We start from the raw sequence: 16,954 nt of genomic DNA on the forward strand, positions 1-16,954 counted from the left end.
GGGCTGCGGGAGCGGCCGGGCCCCGCGTCGCGCCCCGCATGGGGCATGCGCGCTCCCGGCGGCCGGCGGGGCTGGGCCGCCCGGTGCTGACGGGACAGGGCCGGCGCAGCGGTGGAGGGGACCAGGGCCCCGGGGGTGCCCGCCCCCCCCCCGGGCACTTCCCCCCCCCCCTCCCCGCCCGCACCCCCGGGGAGGACAAACAGACACGGACAGGCAGGCAGACAGACAGACACAGAGCCCCCGGGGCACGGAGCGCACTAACCGTTCCCGTTTTCACCGGCACATATACCACCACTTGACCCATCTTCGTCGCCTCCCTGGTGCCGTTTCCCAGGCGGAAGCCCTTGGACCGGACCCAGAACTGGAACTTGCCTTTCTCCCCCCCGCCGGAGCCGCCGCCGGAGCCGGTTCCCCCCTGCAGCACCTCGGCGATGCGCTGGTACTTGCTCCGGGTCACCGTCTTGGTTTTGGCCGAGTCCCCGTAGGTGCGCAGGCACCAGTCCCGGAACTGCCGCCCCAGCTCGCTGTCCCCGGGGCGGCTCCCCCGCAGCAGTAACGGCGGCTTCGGCATCGCCCGACCGGCGGCGGCGGCGGTAACGGCGGCGGTAGCAGCAGCAGCGGCGGCGCCCGGCCCCGCGCCCTGTCCCGGAGCGGGCGGAGGGGCAGCGGCGCTCCCGGGACGGGCTGCGGGGGCGACGGGCGGGATGGAGCGGGGAGCAAGAGGCGCAGGAGGGGTGGCGGCCTCTGTAACGGGGAAGGGGGGGAGCACCGGGGCTCGGACAGCGACCGGAGGGAGGCACCGGCGGCGCCAGCAGCAGCAGCAGCCGCTCCTGTCACAGGATCACAGGCGGCTCCGGCTCGTCCCCCTCCCTCCCTCCCTCCGCCCGCCCGCCCGCCCGCCCGTCCCTGCCTCCTCCGCCCCCCTCCGGCCGCCTCCTCCTCTCAGCGGGATCCCACCTGTTAGAGCGGCCTCGCCGCCACCGACGGGTCCCCCCCCCCCCCCCCTTCAACCCCCGCCCCCGGGGCAGCTGCTCCCCCCCCCCCGGCTCCGGGGGGATGCGCTCCCCTGGCTGGGCCGCCCCTTCCCCCCCCGCTTCCCTGCTCCCCGGCCATACGGCCCCGTACGGCCGGGGAGCGGGGTAGCGGAGCGGGGGGGCGAGCGGCCGAGGCGGGGCAGGGGGTGTCGGTGGGCGCGGGTCCCGGTGCCGGTCCCAGACAAAGGGCCGGCGGGGCGCGGGCGCACGTGTGCGGCGGGACGGGCCGGCGGGGGCGGAGGCGGGCACCTGCCGAGCCGCCGCAGAGCCGGGGAGGAGCCGCGGGGGCAGCGGGAGCGGCGGTGGGAAGGTGAAGAGGGGGGGTCCTCCACCCTCCGCGAGGACCGGGATCGCCCCGCAGCGCCCTCGGTTGACCGGAGCGGCTGCGGCTTGTCCCGCCGGACCGGGAGAGCCGCACCCCGCCCCAAGCCCGGCCCCGGGGCAGCGGAGGTTCTGCCGGCCCCTGGAGCGGGAGACAAAGGCCGGACCCCGGCCCCGGTGCCTCGCTCCGCTCCCCCGCCCTCTGCATCCGCCTCGCGCCCCGCAGCCGCGGCTGTCCCGCGGCGGGACCGAGCGCCACCGCTGCGGGGCGAGCGGGGGGGGTCGGGACGCGGTCCCGCTGCTCCGGCCCCGAAGGGGCGGAGGCGAGGGCGGCCACGGCGGGCCCCGGGGGGGTGAGATGGGGCGGCCCGTCCCGGCCGGCGGCTGCGGCTCGGGCTCTGCCCGGCGCTCACACGCATGTGCCGAGATGCTGGTGGTGCCACACGCGTGCTCCCGGTCTGTCCATCGGTGTCACATGTGTGCTCCATGCCCACTCGGCAGTGCCACGCGCGTGCTCCTGGTCTTCCCACCAGTGCCACACATATGCTCCCGGTCTGTTCCTTGGTCCCACGCATGTGCTGCTTGTCCGTCAGTGCCATACGTGTGCTCCTGGTCTGACCATCAGTGCCACATGCATGTTCCATGCCCACTCAGCAGTGTCACGTGTGTGCTCTTCTCCTGTCTGTTGGTGTCATATGTGCTCTCTGACTGTCCATCAGTGCCACATGTGTGCTCCTGGTCTGTCTGTTAGTGCCACATGTGTGCTCCATGCTCACCCAACAGTGCCATGTTTCTGCTTCTGGTCTGTCTGTTGGTGCCACCAGACGTTCCTTGTCAGTCCATCACTGCCACGCATGTGATCCCAGTCTGTCCATGAGCACCACACGTGTGCTCCATCTGTCCATCGGTCCCTTACCTGTGCTCCCTGTCTGTCAGTGACCTGCATGCTCCCAGTCTGTCCATCAGTGCCATATGTGTGTTTTCTGCCTGTCCAATTAATGCCATGCATGCATGCAGTCTGCCCGTTGGGGCCATGTATGTGCTCCATGTCCACTCAACAGTGCCATGCATGTGCTCCTGCTCTGTCCACCAGTGCCACGTGAGCTTCATGCCCACCCAGCGGTGCCACACACTTGCTCCATCCCAAGTCAGGGGCACAGTAGTGGACCATACGAGGACTGCCTGCATGGTCAGCAGTGGTACAGCTGGCATGAGGATGTAGGTGCAGGAGCCAGGAGACTGTAGGAACCTGGAAGAGGAATTTGATGTGTCAAGGAGTTGTGAGGGCAGTGCTGGAGATGCTGGGTGTGGCATCGGAGCAGCCAGGGCACAGCCAGCAGCAGTGCCTCACGCCAAGGCTGGAGACGGGGGAAGGTGAGGGTGCTTGATGGCTGAAGGACAGTTTTGTTCACTGTCCCTTGCCCTGTGCCAGTCACATGGTGCCCATCCAAAAGATCTTGAGGTGGGAATGGAATGCTGCAGGAGCTGAGCCATGAGTTAGCCATGCCAGAGGGGGTATGGTGAAACCAGGGGATGTCTGTGACACTGGAGCATTGGCATTGCTTATTGCAACATGCCACTGTAGATCATGTCGACCCTCCCTATCCCACTGGATATGTGGACAGCTCTCAAAACATTCTCAGTGTCACCGTGCCGTTTGCTCTGGGCCCAACATGACGCCATTGGAGAGGGACTTGGGGAACACAGAGGATCTTCCCTGTTGTGGAATTTCACCCCAAGGCATGTTGTACAGGATGCCTACAGGAACTCACTGGCATGCTGCTGCAGTATTTCTGATGACCGCTATGAAGAGGATGGACATCCTCTGAAGCCTCAGCCAGCCGTGGAAGCATGGCTTTTTCTGGGGATGGTTGTGAGGAGCAGTGAGTGGATGGAAATGGCAGAAAAGAAAAGGGTGTTCTGCAGAATTTGGGTTCAGTGGGTAACTGTCTTGCAACACCTTGGTGGATAAAGTCAGGCTCAGCTCTCAGCTTGCTCCAGTCCCTGGGCATACACTTGTCGCAAACAAAGCAGTGACAGGCTGAGCTGTTTTTCAGAGCTGGCTGGCACGGAGGACCCTATGGGGGATCCTATGAGAATTTGGTGAATCAGCATTGTGAGAGAGGTGGAGACCTCTGGATGTCCAGGAGAGCCAGAGTAGATCCCATTTCTGGAGTCCAGCCACTTTGCAGGAGATGTTGAGCAAAGAAGGGAGTAAAAGAACATTTTGCTTCTGCTGAGGAGTTGCTCCACCCAGGAGTGATGCTGCATTTTTCACCATGATCAGACTCCCTCGCTGAGGTCACCACTGAATTCCCCACCTTGCAGTTGAGCTACTGAGGAGCCAGTGCAAAGGGAATGTCCTCTTGCAGCACCATAGGCAGGGGCAGAAGTCTTCTCCTACCTCAGCCCAACCATTGGAAGGTTTGGGGTCCACCTACAAAGCAACACAGAAGGTCCCTCTCTGGTGAGCATGGACATGAGTTTCCCCAGTTTGTGAATGCAAGGCCATTCACACCAAGAACTGATGTCCTCTGAGTGAGGATTCTGGGCAGACCCTTCACACTTGGCCTAAAGGTTCATATCAATATTTTAGGTCCAATCCAGCATGGATTCAATGAGGGTTTAACTTGCACTGCATGAGCAATCTCATGACACTCCAGATTAGAATGCATGATGTTGAGGCACTCTTGTCCTTAAAGGTAGGGAAAAAGGAAAGTGAAATTGTTTGGTGGCACTGGACCTTCAGCTGTTGGTTCAGGCTGTCATGTACTGGGTGTGTTCAGCACAGGGTGTCTGCTGATGGCTTTTTTATAGACAAATGCGGTGACTCCAGGTCCATTGCTATTTATACTGTATTGAAAAAAAGGTTGGATTTGGGTTTTATCTGATCACTCTGCTGCTCTTTCCTCTTTGAGGTGCCTTTCTAATTTCCTACAAGTTGTGTCTTGTTCTAAAGAAATTTTTGGTCCTCTGACAAAAGTGCTCAGCTGGACCAGGGATTGGACATGCACAGGGCAAAGCAGTTGGGACATACTGAGGTCTGAACAACATACAGGATGGGAAGAAATCCTGCCATGCTGCCAGAGACATCCCATCAAATACTCTAGAGATCATAGAAACGTAGAATGGTTCGGGTTGGAAGGGACCTTAAAGACCATCTTGTACCAACCCCCCTGCCCTGGACAGGGGCACCTTCCTCTAGACCAGGTTGCTCCAAGCTCTGTCCAACTTGGCCTTGAACATCTGGTCTTGTTGGTCAGCATCTGCTGACCATTGCACTCAAGTAGAGCCAAAACTGGAACTATTTACCAACTGCCCCCGAGTGTTGTTGGGTGGGATCAGAGCCAGACAGAGGGGTGGGCACGGGAGCATCCAACCCACCCATAGGCATTGTTTGGTGCTAAGCAACACAAAGTGAACTCAGGAGTTAATAACCATCCCTTCTGCTGGCATCCAGGAGTGCTTCCTTGGGGAGGGACAGAGAATGTTGAGGTACTTACGGGATCACTAGGGATGATGTTTGGCTCTTGTAACTTTACATTCCCAGCCGGACAGCCAGTGGTACCTGCGTGTCTCAACTGTCTCTACAGTCAGCGTGAGACAATGAGCACCTACAGAAACCATTCATCCCCATCCTCTGAACACTCCCTAGGGAATGAGATTAATTGCTCGCTGGAACTGCCTTATTCTTCCAATAAAACACAAAGAGAGCCTGTGTGTCTCTCTCAGTCTGCATCTGAGATGTTCACCTGCCCGAGGCTGGGTGGGAGACCTGTGATCCATGGAGAGACCTGTGATCCACCAAGGGGAGACTTGTGATCCACCATCTGGGTAGTTGTGATCCACCAGCAGAATGGAAAAGGGGAATGATTCCAAGTCTTCGGAGATTCATTTCAAGGGATGAATAGAGAAGTATGAGGGCTCTGGCGACGCTTCGGGCTGGTTCTGGTGAGCCACACTGAGAGAATTTAGCCTGAAACTAGTGCAGAGAGAGTTTGCTGAATTGTTCAGGAGAGAGGAGAGTGTCTTACAGAGATGACTCAGCTCCCTGATCTCTGAGAAATGGATGCTGAGAAAAGACATGTTTGTGGACAACTGGAGATAGACACAAGGGAGGGACATGGGCTAAACCCTGGCACCACCTTGGGATAAGATGAGAAAGAATGAACAGATCACGGATAACCCTGTGTCTGACATGAGGAGATGCTGACCAAGCATTGGAGCCACCACGGTCTACAGGAGTGCCTCAGAGAAGAATTGGGAAGAGAACCTGGTGGCGGCAAAAAGGAGCTTGGTCAGGTTCTGGGTGACATGGCCCAGTGTGGCTGCCTCTCGCAGCAGGCACTGGGCACTGTCAGGGGTCCCATTGGGGTCTCTGTCCCCAAAGTGAGAAATCAGATTTAATTCTCCTGTAGCTTTTGGTAACTCTGAGCCTAAACAATGAGGTTTTCCCAAGTAGAATTACTCTTGACTTTAATCAAAACTCAATTTAGATCCAGGTCAGATAATAAGTCAAAGCAGCTCAGGGAAGTCAGCAAGGAATGTGAATTCCTTCTGGAGCCTCTTGGATTGCTGTCCATATCACAGCACCAAGCATCATTTGGTGAGGCTTCTGCTTGGAAGAGGCCTGGGACTAAGAGAAGCAGAGCAGCCGGAGTCACAAATTAAGAGGGGATTTAACAGACATTTTTCCCACCTTCTTATTCTGTCTCCAGCGTGTCTTCAGTGGGCTGGGAATCAAACCACGTGGCCACTGGATTGATGTGCTTGGGGGAAGAGCCACAGAAGGAGTGGGGTAGCCTGGCGCTGTGGGGAAGAACCGAAATACCCAGCAGCTGCCAGAGCTGTGTGGGAGCCCGGGCAGGAACAGCCAGGGAGCTGCAGAGCAGGGCTGAGCTCCATTCCCAGAGCTGCGTGGGGAAGGCTGATGGCACCTGCCCACATCCTCTGTGACTGCACATGATGCCACGTCTCCCTCAGTTTCAAGACCAGCAAATTCACCCTTCCCTGCTTTTTCTCTTCAGGAGAAAGAAGGGGAAAAAAAACCCAACCGGGAGACCACAGATTTCCAGGCTAGGCTGTGCTAAGGCGGCACAAGCTGTCAGCAGGCGCGCCGGGAGCAGCCAGGAGGAGCTGGGGTGCCCTCTGCAAGCTGGAGATCTCATTGTCTGTGTGGCAGAGGACAAGAGGGAAGGAATATGAACCAAAAATAGTCTTACAGTTTAAGAAGAAAGACTATTCCTGTGACCTCTCACAGTTGTGTTGGGTTAACAGTTGGACTCGATGATCTTAGAGGTCTTTTCCATCCTTTGCAGTTCTGTGATTCCATGGTTGTCTGGTTCTGTGCTGGGGGGGGTCTGTGTTCCTCCACCAGTCCAGAGAAAGGTCCTCTCCATTTTTCCAGGCATGATCTGTTATTCCAGGCACATCTACTCAGGCTGTCCTACCCAGCCCCTTCGCCCTCCTTTGAAATCCTCACCATGGGTACACTCCAGCAGCACCTGCAGCTGCAAACATCTGGATGGGGCTTTCCAATGAGCCTGCTCTGAGGTCAGGGGATTGCTCTGCTTTCTGAGGAACCCTGCTGCTTCTGCAGGACCCCTGGGCACAGTTGGCACAGGAGGGGAGAGCTGGGGTGGGCAGCTCTGATCCTTCCAGAAGGGAACTGTGCAGTCCATGGGGGTCTGGCCTTTAGCTTACAACATTTAAATGCCAATGCTGGAAGGAATTCCTGGCGGGTGGAGAAGACACCTTGTGCCTGGGGAGTGCTGCCTGCTCAGCAGGCCCCAGGAAAAGCTGGGTTTACATTTTTGGTGTGTTGGGGGGCACAAGACCCCCTGTGTCAATATTTCTGGGTGAGATTTAATGGACTCAGGCTGAATCCTGGGAACTTGTACAGCAGCAGGATAACGAAATGCCAGCTATTCCTTGGTCTGGCTGCATCCCACTTCCGAATACTTTAAAGGCTTTGACCCAGCTGTTAACTCAGAAGTGGACACTGGTTCATGTGGCTCATCCATCCCCTCCTGCCTAGCTGGGTGCCCAGCAGGGGCTGTGCTGAGGGCACAATGTGGGTGTTGGTAGCAGAGCTGCTCATGGCCGTCCCTGAGCAAGTTCCCAGTGCCATCCATCCCTCTCCAAAGGCTGGGTACCAGCAGAGCTGAAAAACCTCACCTGCAACATCACCCCTAGGAGATGCTGAGCTTCAGCCAAGCTACTTCCATGCGGGACAGGAGACAGCAGAGCCCTCCCAGAGCCAGACCCCATCCCATGGGATGCTACTGATTCTCATTCAACTTTCTGCGTCAGACAGTGGCCAAGGAAGCACTGGGGCAATTTCTCCTGGATTAATCTGGGGACAGTGTGATTGGGTTTTTGCCTGATTTCCTCAGGGATGTCCAAGTGTGGGCTGGTCCCAGAATAAAGTGGATTCTGTGCCATCCTAGGGCTGAACGGGTTAATTTTTGTGCTTCCCTCCCCAGCTCGATGCAGACTCTGGCTGGGACAGAACATCTGTCTGTTGCTATGGCTGCAGTACACTTGAAGGGGATGACTGGATAATTATTGCAAACATCCATCCTGCCTGGTGTGCTCCCGGACCCTCCCTGCCCCAGCCAGGGCAGCGGCCGGTGCTCGGGCCCATCTTCACTCGCAGGGACCCTACCGAGAGATGGTGAGTTGGCATCACCTTTTCATTTGCATAATTAATGTGGCCGAGGCTACAGGGCTCCTGGGAAATCCGACGCAGAGCAGCAGAGATGAAATGGCACGGAGGGCTCCAACCTTCTCGAGGCTCGTTAGAGCTCGGCTCGTTGCTGACGCCCCACTTTGGAGCTACCGGGGAGTCGTTCTTCCATTGCCGTTAATTTACCACCCACTTCTAGCCGAACAGATTGCTCTGGGCTGATCCTGCCGTGTCTCCTCCAGGCACAGGATCCCACCTGGCTGCTGCTGAGCAGGACCCTGCCAACTCAGCACAAACCAGGCTGCAGACCTCCGGGACTGCCACGCCATCAGGGGCTTGGGAAGCAGCAAGGTCCTGGGTCACAGCGTGGACCCAAGGCTTTCCCTGGTTCTCCCCTAGGTAGGCTGCTGCTGCTGCCAGCACTGTTGCCTGCGTTCCCTTCCCTGCCTGCACACCCTGCCTGTGTTCCCCTGTTGTGCTCCCTGCCTGGGCTTCCTTCCTGCTCTCCCTGCCTGTGCTGTGCTGCCTGCAGCTCGGTGACTTGCTGGGTTCAGCTGTGCCCTCTGCTCACCCTGCAGCAGCCGGGCACTGTCCTGTGTGTGTGGCTGCGGTGCCAGTGCTGGATCCTCAGTCTCCAGCAGAGCCTGCTGCCAGTTGCTGCCTGGTGATCCAGACAGGATCCCGGCCTCTCGTGGGGCCCACTGCCAGTCAGTACCTGGTGATGCACCTAGGATCCCCGGCCTCGCCTTGCAGCTGCATGTGCTGGAACATGGGATGCCCTAACCCCACACCTCCCAGTAACACCTTCCCCTGCTCCTAGCAGTCAGCTTGCCCAAAAATACCCGTATCCCCTTTGTTCCTGGGGTTGCTGCTGTTCTTTTGCCTGCTGGCATTTAACCCTGCCTGAGATCTCACCCCAGGGGTGTTCAAAAATCCAGATCTTTCCCTGTGGATTGTCCCTGTTTCAGCAAGTCCCACCTCTGAATTAACAGAGCAAAAGATAATGCAGAAGTTCCCCCTCTGAGCAGCCACTGCTGTTCTGTTTAACTGGGAACTTCAATGCAGCCATTGTACATTTTTTTCTGTTTATCAACACGTGGTGGGTAAGAAGCCCAAGTGGAGCTGGGACCAGGATGAGGGCAGACCTCCACAGCCACTGGTCAGCAAACAGCACCACAGCTGGGACCCTCTGCCACGTCCACTTTCGCTCCACAGGAATCCAGGTAGGCTGTGCAGGACAAGGCTGCCTCTTGCTTTTCTCATTACCTGTAACACTGTCAATAAAAAATAGTATTTTCACACAGTGCTTTGGATCTGAAGAGCAGCTATCAAGCACTCACTGGTGTGGAGCATTCTCAGAGGCTCTGTAGGCAGGGGAGGGAAGATGAAGCCAGGTCATGGGAGCATAGATAGGGAGGGATGGAGCCAGGTTATGAGACACTCCATCAGGCAGTGCTGCCTCTTTAAAGTAGGAAGGAGGATGGCGCAGAGATGGAGAGATCTGTGGGCTACTCCTGGGTCCTGTCTGATCCTTATCATCCCAACATTTTTGTGTATGATTCAACAAAGTCCTTAGCTTGCACAACTTACTTGATTCTCATCTCTGTGACTCAGGTGCAAATGATCTGCTCACATTTGCAGTGAGAGAGTTGAGCCCTGTGGCTACAAAACCTCCAAGAGATTCTCACTTTGATTCAACCTGGAGGACAGAGCCAGGTGCTTCCGTTTTGGAGGCCCTTGCACAGGGAATGGGGTGAATGGGGGTGGCAGGTGGGTAGGTGCCACATGAGTTCTGTGACGTGGCTCCCAGGCACAGACGAGGCTGGCATCTGCTTGCCACACATGCAGAAGGTCTGTTAGAGTGTGTGGGGCTCTTTCCCCAGGAGCTCATCATATCCTGCCCCCAAGGAAGCTCTGAGATCTGCTGTCCTGAGTCGGGCCTTGGGCAGGCTGGGTTCTCAGAGGGATGTGCTCTGCTCCACAGAGCAGGCTGCAGGGAATTGCAGGCGCTCAGCACCTCTGAAAGCCCTGCCGTAGGGTGCCCAAGTCCCCTGGGAGGTACCTCACTGCTGGGTGCCTGTGCTTGGAGGTGACTTGCCTGAAAACACACAGGGTATCCAGGAGCTGCAGGGCTGTGGGAGGATCCAGGCAGGAGGATTGCTGTGACAGGCAGAAACTGCCACTTTCTTCTTGCAGTGGGGTCCTGTATCCTGTGGTGGCCTGGAGCAGCTGCAAGGCTTCTCCTTCAGCCCCTGAGCTGCAGGGGCTTTAGGGGACAAGCTGTCTGTGGTGCCCACTCCTGTTGTAATTCTGGGGGAGAGGTAGCTGGGTGCCCTGTCCCGTGACAAGGGTGCAGGGCATTATCTCCTGACAACGCCCCAGTGTCAGTCCAGCGGGGGACACCTGTGTCCCTGGGCCAGCCCTTAGAGGAAAAAGTGCTCTCGGGGACAGCTTTGGTTTCTGTGCTCCCCCAGGACTGCAGGCAAAGCCACGGCTGAAATGCAAAGCTGTGCCTGGCAGCGGGGCAGTGGCTGCGGGGGGAAGGAGGAGGAGCGGGCACAGGGCTCCCCCAAGGACAGCCCTGGCTTGGAGCTGGCGATGGGGACTGGTGTGGGGATGGAGGCTTGCCACCTCCCCTACCTCCTGGGCTTGGCCCCATTTCCAACGTGTCTTGGCACCATATGGCGCTTGCTTTATTTGTTCTGCTGCGACTTGGGAAGGAGGGCAGTGTTTCATTGTCTGGCAGAGGAGGTGGGACGCAGGCACAGGAATATGCCCGTGTCCCGTGGGATCCCTGCCTGAGCCAGGCGCTCCACATCTCGTCCGAGCTGCAGGTCGGTGTCCTCATCCTTCCCAACAGAGGGGTTTCCCCGGAGAGTCGCTGCCGGAGATTCACCCACCCACGTGGCGCCGGAGCTGAAGCAGCACCGCGTGTGCGGGCGCGTCCCGGTGCGGAGCACGACCGACCCGCCACGGGACGCTGCCTGTAGGAGGAAAACGTGGCAGCGCTGCTCCTGACTCATTGCACAGGCAGCAATTCTGCGACAGCGATGCCGGGCTTGCCCAGCACCAAAAAGTGACAGCATGCTCCACCCACCCCGGCTTGCGGGAGCAGGAGCCTTCTCCGCATGCCCGCGGTCTGGAGGAGCCGCTATCCCGCGCACATCTCCCCGTCCTGCTCCGTGACACACCAAATCTCCATCCCACTGCCGCCTGCCGCCCCCGCGCTCCCCCTGCTCTGCCTTTCCCTTCCCTCTGTTGCCCAGGGCTCAGCTCGCCCCACAGAGCTCTGGGATGGGGAGGAAGGGGAGGCAGGGGAGAAAGGCTGCTCGGAGGCTGAGGCCCAGCCCTCCCAGATTTGCATATTTTTTACTGGCTCCCAAACAAGACATTTCTCCGGGGAAGTGAATGCGTCGCCTGCCGTCCCCGAGGGTGCTGTGTGCTGGGACAGCAGCCGCTGTGCGTGGAGGGGCCGCGGTCCCGGCACCCACCGCGATCCTGCTCTACACGCCCGCACTTCTCTGCTGCCGCAGGAAAAGCCTTTTCCTTGGTGATTTCAAAATTCACGGGCTTTAATGCTGCTGCCCTGGGACTAGGTCCGGTCCCTCTTGGCTCGCAGGAGTCCCGGAGGCGGCCGGGCTGCAGCCGCCTGCGCAAATCTGCTCATTTCTATTTTGTCACCAGAATTTCCAGCATGTCCCTCCTCTCGTGTATAATTTAGTCGCATGAAAAGGAACGGCGCGAGGAGGGGAAGAGGATGGGGAAACTTGCAAAGTCAGCCATGGAGAGGGAATCTGTGTCAGGAAGCATCACAAAGGGAGCCGGGGGATTGGCTCCGGTCGCTTCCAGCGGCTGTGTGTGTGCCAGCCCCTCAGGAATCGCCCGGCGGCTCCTTCCCTCCCTGCGTCCCTCTCGCCTTCACTGCGCTGCGGCCGGGCTGGGACAGCCCATCGCCGTTGCCATGGCTGCGGTGTGCGGGAGGGGGGGCTCGGCCGGGTGCCCCCGCCGGAGCATCCCGCGCCTTCCTCCCTCGTCCTCCCCACCGGCCCCATCGGATCCGCTCCGGCCCCGCCACGGCCAAAGCCGCAGCGTGGATTTTACACCCGTGGGATTAGACAGGGCTGTGCCCGCGGGAGGAGGAGAAGTAGGAGAGGAGGAGGGAGCAGGGCAGCTCCGGGCTGGGCGGCCGCCAGCCGCCCCGGGGGGGGCCGGGAGGGCGGCGGGCAGGTAGGGCGGGGAGGGGGGGGGGGGGGGGGGGGGCCCGGGGCCGCTCCCCAGGGAGCGGGGGGGCCCCGGCGGGGCGGCGCGGGGCACAGCTGATCCCCGGCCGCAGCTGATCCCCGCCGCCCCCCGCCAGCTGTCGCAGCGTGGGCGCAGCCGCGGTCCCGCGTGTCCCCGCCGGCACCGCTCACCCCGGCCCGGCCGAGCGTGGAGCCCCCGCGGCGGGGGTAGCAGCAGAGCCCCGCGGCGGGGAGCGGCCAGTCCCGGTGTCCCTGCGCTGTGCGGGACCGGCGAGGCGGCGGCGGGGGGGAAACCGCTCGGTCCTGTCCGCGGCCGGGACCGAGGAGGAGGGAGCGGGGGCTGCTCCCTCCCCGCAGCCCGGACCGCTCAGCAGGGAGCGGCCGGAGCGGCTCCTGCCCGAGGAAGGGGGGGCCACGGGCAGCGGGGAGGGGGGGGCCCGCGCTGCGGGCAGCTGCCTCCAATCCCGCCAGCTGCGGCCCCGGGACTGGCCCTGCCCGGCTGTGCCCTCCCCGAGCTCTCCTTGGGGCGGCGGCTGCAGCCCGGACACCGGCCTTGCTGCAGGGAGACTCGGGGAGCGGCCGTGGGACCGAGCATCTCCCGAGCCGGGACGCCGAGGACGGCAGCAGCACGGCGGGCCCGGGACCACGGGGGTCAGTTCACCCAGCCCTCGGTGGGAGTCATTCCCCCCGCACGCCCACGGCTGCGGGGACGGGCAGTGGTGTGCCCCAACGGGGCTGCACCGAACCGCGCTGTGTTCCCTGCCACGGGGACCCTGCGCACGCACTCGGGGATAAACGAGCAGCGGTTCCGCCAGGGCCGGGGGCGGGGAGCTCCCGTTCGCCCGGGGCGCGCTGGGTCGCTGTGCTGTGCGGGGTCGGGGCGCAGCGAGCCCCGGCAGTCCTGCAGTGCAGGAGAGGGTGTCATGGCCTCTGCGGTTCCACCAGGCTCCCGGTGCTCCCCGCTGTGCAGGCAGGATGCAGGCAGGGTGCCTCCGTGCTCCCGATTACCATCTTGTTTGGAGCCGAGGCAGCGGCTGTAATTTGATGCTCTCAAAGTTGGTGTTTACAAGGGACATGGCAGCCATCAGAGGCTCTTCTTGTTCTCCTGGTGAAAGCATATTCCTGTCTCCGCCGCATGTGGCTGCTCCGTGTGCCAAGCACTGCCCGGGTCACACTGAGCATCCTGCAGAAACACCTTAGAGGGTCAGAGCCTCCAGAGCCGCTGTGTTGTCCGGCCGGTGGGGTCAGGGCCCCCATACTAGGGGCTTTGGTGGGACAGTGGGTTCAGACCCTCTGGTGCAATCGGCACTCGAGGGCAGCCTGCTCGGGGTGCCTGCAATAGCCGCATGCCGTCAGGAGCCCACCTGCTGGACAGGGGGTGCTGGGAGGAGGGCGAGCTGCCTGCCCGCGGGACTCATCAGCTCCCCGTTGACAAATCCTTTCATTCCCGAGCAAGCAGAGCGGGACAGAGCCCAGCCCGAGGCTTCCCAGTGTCACTCCAGCCCTGCAACTACTGTGTCCTTGCTGGGAGCACACAAGGCACCCATCTCCCCAGCTGGGGGGTGGTCTGGCGAGATGCCCCCCACCTGAGCCCTGGCACCCCCCCAAGCTGCCCCCACAACCCCAGCACCCGCAGCCCCACCTGACACGGCTCATCTCCAGAGCCGGGAAACGCCGCTGGCATCTGTGCCCTCATCTTTTCACCAGGGCTGCAAATCGCATCGGTCGCGGCACTCAGAGCCCGGTTCCAGCGCGGGTGCTCCAGCAGGGTCCGGGAGCTTTGGCATGGCTCCACATCACAGCGTGACACGGGACTGTGCCTGACGAACAGATGGCACCAGCGCAGCCACAGCCAGGTTTGGTGGCAGAGGAGAACCTGCTGCCCTGTGGCCGGGCTGCCGCGGGAGTGGGGAGCTGCGCCCTGGCCCTGGGGAGGGCCCTGGGGCTGCTGTTTGCAGAACGCTGGCTCCAAGGGCAGGCTCTGCTCCAGGCAGGTCTGGGGGAGCTGCGCAGGATCAGCAGCAATAAAAGCTCCATGAGCCCTTTGTGCTGCACTGCCTGTCACAGGGCAACAGAGCCCCTGTTTGGGGATTTTGTGTCCCCAGTCCATGGGGGTCCTGCTGGGAGGGGAACACAGGTCAAAGCCAAACTAGCTGCAATGAGGGAAGCGCTGATGGGAGCTCGTGAGTGGGTGTGGGGATTGCAGATACCTGGGCCAAGGCAGGAGGTTATAAGGCAGGTTGGAAACCAGGGCACATCATGGCAGGGAACAGCCTTGGGGGGGGATGAGGCTGGAGCTGGAGCACACTGAGCTTGGAGGCCACAGTAAGTGAGCTGTGGTTATTCACGGCGCCATTATTACAGCCACCCATTTCCAACACCCTCGGCAAGGCGGGAGCACAATGTGCTCCAAGGAAATGTGATTGTGGGTCCTGCCCCTTGGCCCGGTGCTCACTGCACTGTGCAGATGGAGCTGGCAGCGCCTCGGCTCCGCTGCCTGGAGGGAGAGCGAGATGGTGGAGGGGAGGCAGGACTCGTCCTCGCAGGCACAGGCAGAGCTCTGCGGGAGGGGGACAGAGCTGGCGCCACGGGGGACGGAGACAGTGACGGGGGGGGGGGGAGAGGAGAGGCAGCCCCGGGCTGGCTGCGGTGGCCAGTCTCCCTAATGATCCCTGCCCCAGCCAGGAGTGCTTTCTCCTTCTTCCTGGAGTGGAAGGAGTGATGGGCGCGTCACCTGCATGGGCTGGATGTGTCACCTGCCAGCTGCTACGGTCGGCAGTGCTGCACTTGCATCTCTGTGTCCCACAACTGTCCAGAGCTGGCCTGGCTTTCCCCTCCGGTCTCTCTGCTCCTGGCTCAGAGGTTGGTTTCTAGACAGAGCCTTAAAAACCACATGCATACAAGTACTAAAAAAAGCATAATTTTATTCAATAACTGCATTGTGTGCTCAGAATTCGCTATATGTGAGATGGAGCAAGTAGAAAAACTGGTGGAAAGGTGGGTGCTCCCCCTCTCCTTCATCTGCTCTGACGGGGCTCTGTCGAACTGCTCCACGCCCGCAGCCCGGGGAGGGGGGCTCCGGCTCCCCCCAAGTCCCACCCCACGCAGCTGGGCCAGCACGTGGGGCTCTGCCTGAGACCGGGTTTCTCTGCACCCAGGGGGGCTCCATCCTGTGCTCCTGCTGCCTCCCTGGATCCCAGCCCTGCTGAGGCCACCTGCAGTGGGACAGGCACCCTCCGGCATCCCCCGGGGGGGGGTGTGTGTGGGGGAAGGGGGGGCTACACATCGATAAATGCATAAATACAGCTAATTCCTCAGTAGTGGAAGCTGAACGTCCCAGCCTGCCTGGCTGGGAGCAGGCGCCGTGAGCTGGCCCCTAGAGAGGTGACGGATCTCCTCGTTATTGTTATGATTATTTTTAATCTGCTCTTATCAAAGCCAGCCCGACTGAAGAACTGCCTGACCCTGCACAGCACAGCTTGTGTGGGGTGGGACAGAGGCTCACTCCAGTACCAGCCGTGGGTGACAGAACGGAACAGGGACACTTGGGCTCAGTTTTATTGCTTTTGAATAAATCCAGGGGCTCCTGCCCCCAACCCTGAGCTGAGCCAGCTTGAGGGGCTTTGCCGGGGGCGGTGGGAGCCGGTGCTCGGGGCCGGGGCTGCTGCAGGGGCAGTCCGGGGGGGCTGGGGTGGGATGGTCTGTCCGGGAGGTATCTGGGGGTGACACCCGGCTTTGGGATGGGCGAGAAAAAGTGTGGCTCCGGGGCTGCCGGCTGGGAAAGCGCTTGTGGGAACTGCGGGGGAGATGGTGTTGCTGGCGGTGGGAGGCGGGGGGTCGAGGTCGGGGGGCTGCCTGCCGGGTGCGGGGAGGGAGGGTCCGTGGGGCCAGGAGGCGGATTGGGCCTGAGGAAGGGATGAGGGAGAGGAATGCGTCGAGGAAAGGGGACGGGGGAGGGAGGGAGGGATGCCCGGGGATTGAGGATGCAGGGAGATATCCTGGAGGAGGGCGGGCAGGATGCCCCGGGGAGAGAGGGCGGGGGACGGGAGTGGTGGATGCGGGAACGAAGCCCGGAGAATGGAGGGCGCGGGGCGGGGTGTCCGGAGGGTGGAACGGGGTGGGTGCGGGGAGGGATGGGGGTGTCCGGAGGGTGGGATCGGGGTGGGTGCGGGGAGGGATGGGGGGTGGGAGCCGGGTGGGTGCGGGGAGCGGCGGGGGGCGCGGGGCCCTGCGCGGTGCTCTGGCGCCCTCTGCTGCCCCGCGCCGCGCACCGCAGCGGGGGCGGGGCGGGGGGGCCCCGCCCGGCACTGCCGTGAGTTCGCCGGGTCTCAGCAGCGGGGGTGGAAACGAAGGGGCCCTGCCTGGGGACCCCACCCCAATCCCCGCCCCGCGGGGCTGCTGAGCCGGGCGGACGGGGCTGCCCGCGTTGGCGGTCCCTGGGGAGCGCGGCCAGCACCCACCCGTGTCCCAGCCAGCCCTGCAGATGGGGGGTTGTGGGGTGAGCGTGCAGGGACAGTCCCCAGCCCCCCGGGACGGCGGGTCGGGCCACCCTAGTGTTGGTCTGACGCCGAGTCCCAGCAAGGGAAGGGCCCTTGACCTTGCTTGCAGCCTTCACATTTTCCCGCAGGAATGTGAGCGGTGCTGTGTCCCTGTGGGCAGCAACAGCCTCG

General features: G+C 61.3%; 1 protein-coding gene and 1 long non-coding RNA gene across 2 annotated transcripts in view; one reads left to right on the forward strand and one right to left on the reverse strand.

The window, feature by feature from the left end:
• NOL4L (nucleolar protein 4 like) overlaps positions 1–836 on the reverse strand; it is a 68,668-nt gene extending 67,832 nt beyond the window's left edge. The window contains exon 1 of the mRNA XM_042048457.1: positions 263–836. Within this exon, the coding sequence (XP_041904391.1) occupies positions 263–571 (309 nt within the window). The 5' untranslated portion in view covers positions 572–836. The remainder of the gene's footprint in view (positions 1–262) is intronic.
• Positions 837–1,759: 923 nt separating this feature from the next.
• On the forward strand, positions 1,760–9,346 carry LOC121674247. Its single transcript, XR_006019504.1, has 2 exons — positions 1,760–8,031; positions 8,286–9,346. It is a non-coding gene; the product is annotated as an uncharacterized LOC121674247 (long non-coding RNA).
• The last annotated feature ends 7,608 nt before the right edge of the window (positions 9,347–16,954 follow it).

This window comes from Corvus kubaryi, unplaced genomic scaffold (assembly GCF_017639235.1).
Source record: "Corvus kubaryi isolate FWS band 111438036 unplaced genomic scaffold, C.kubaryi_AGA036_p1.0 134, whole genome shotgun sequence".
Lineage (NCBI taxonomy): Eukaryota > Metazoa > Chordata > Aves > Passeriformes > Corvidae > Corvus > Corvus kubaryi.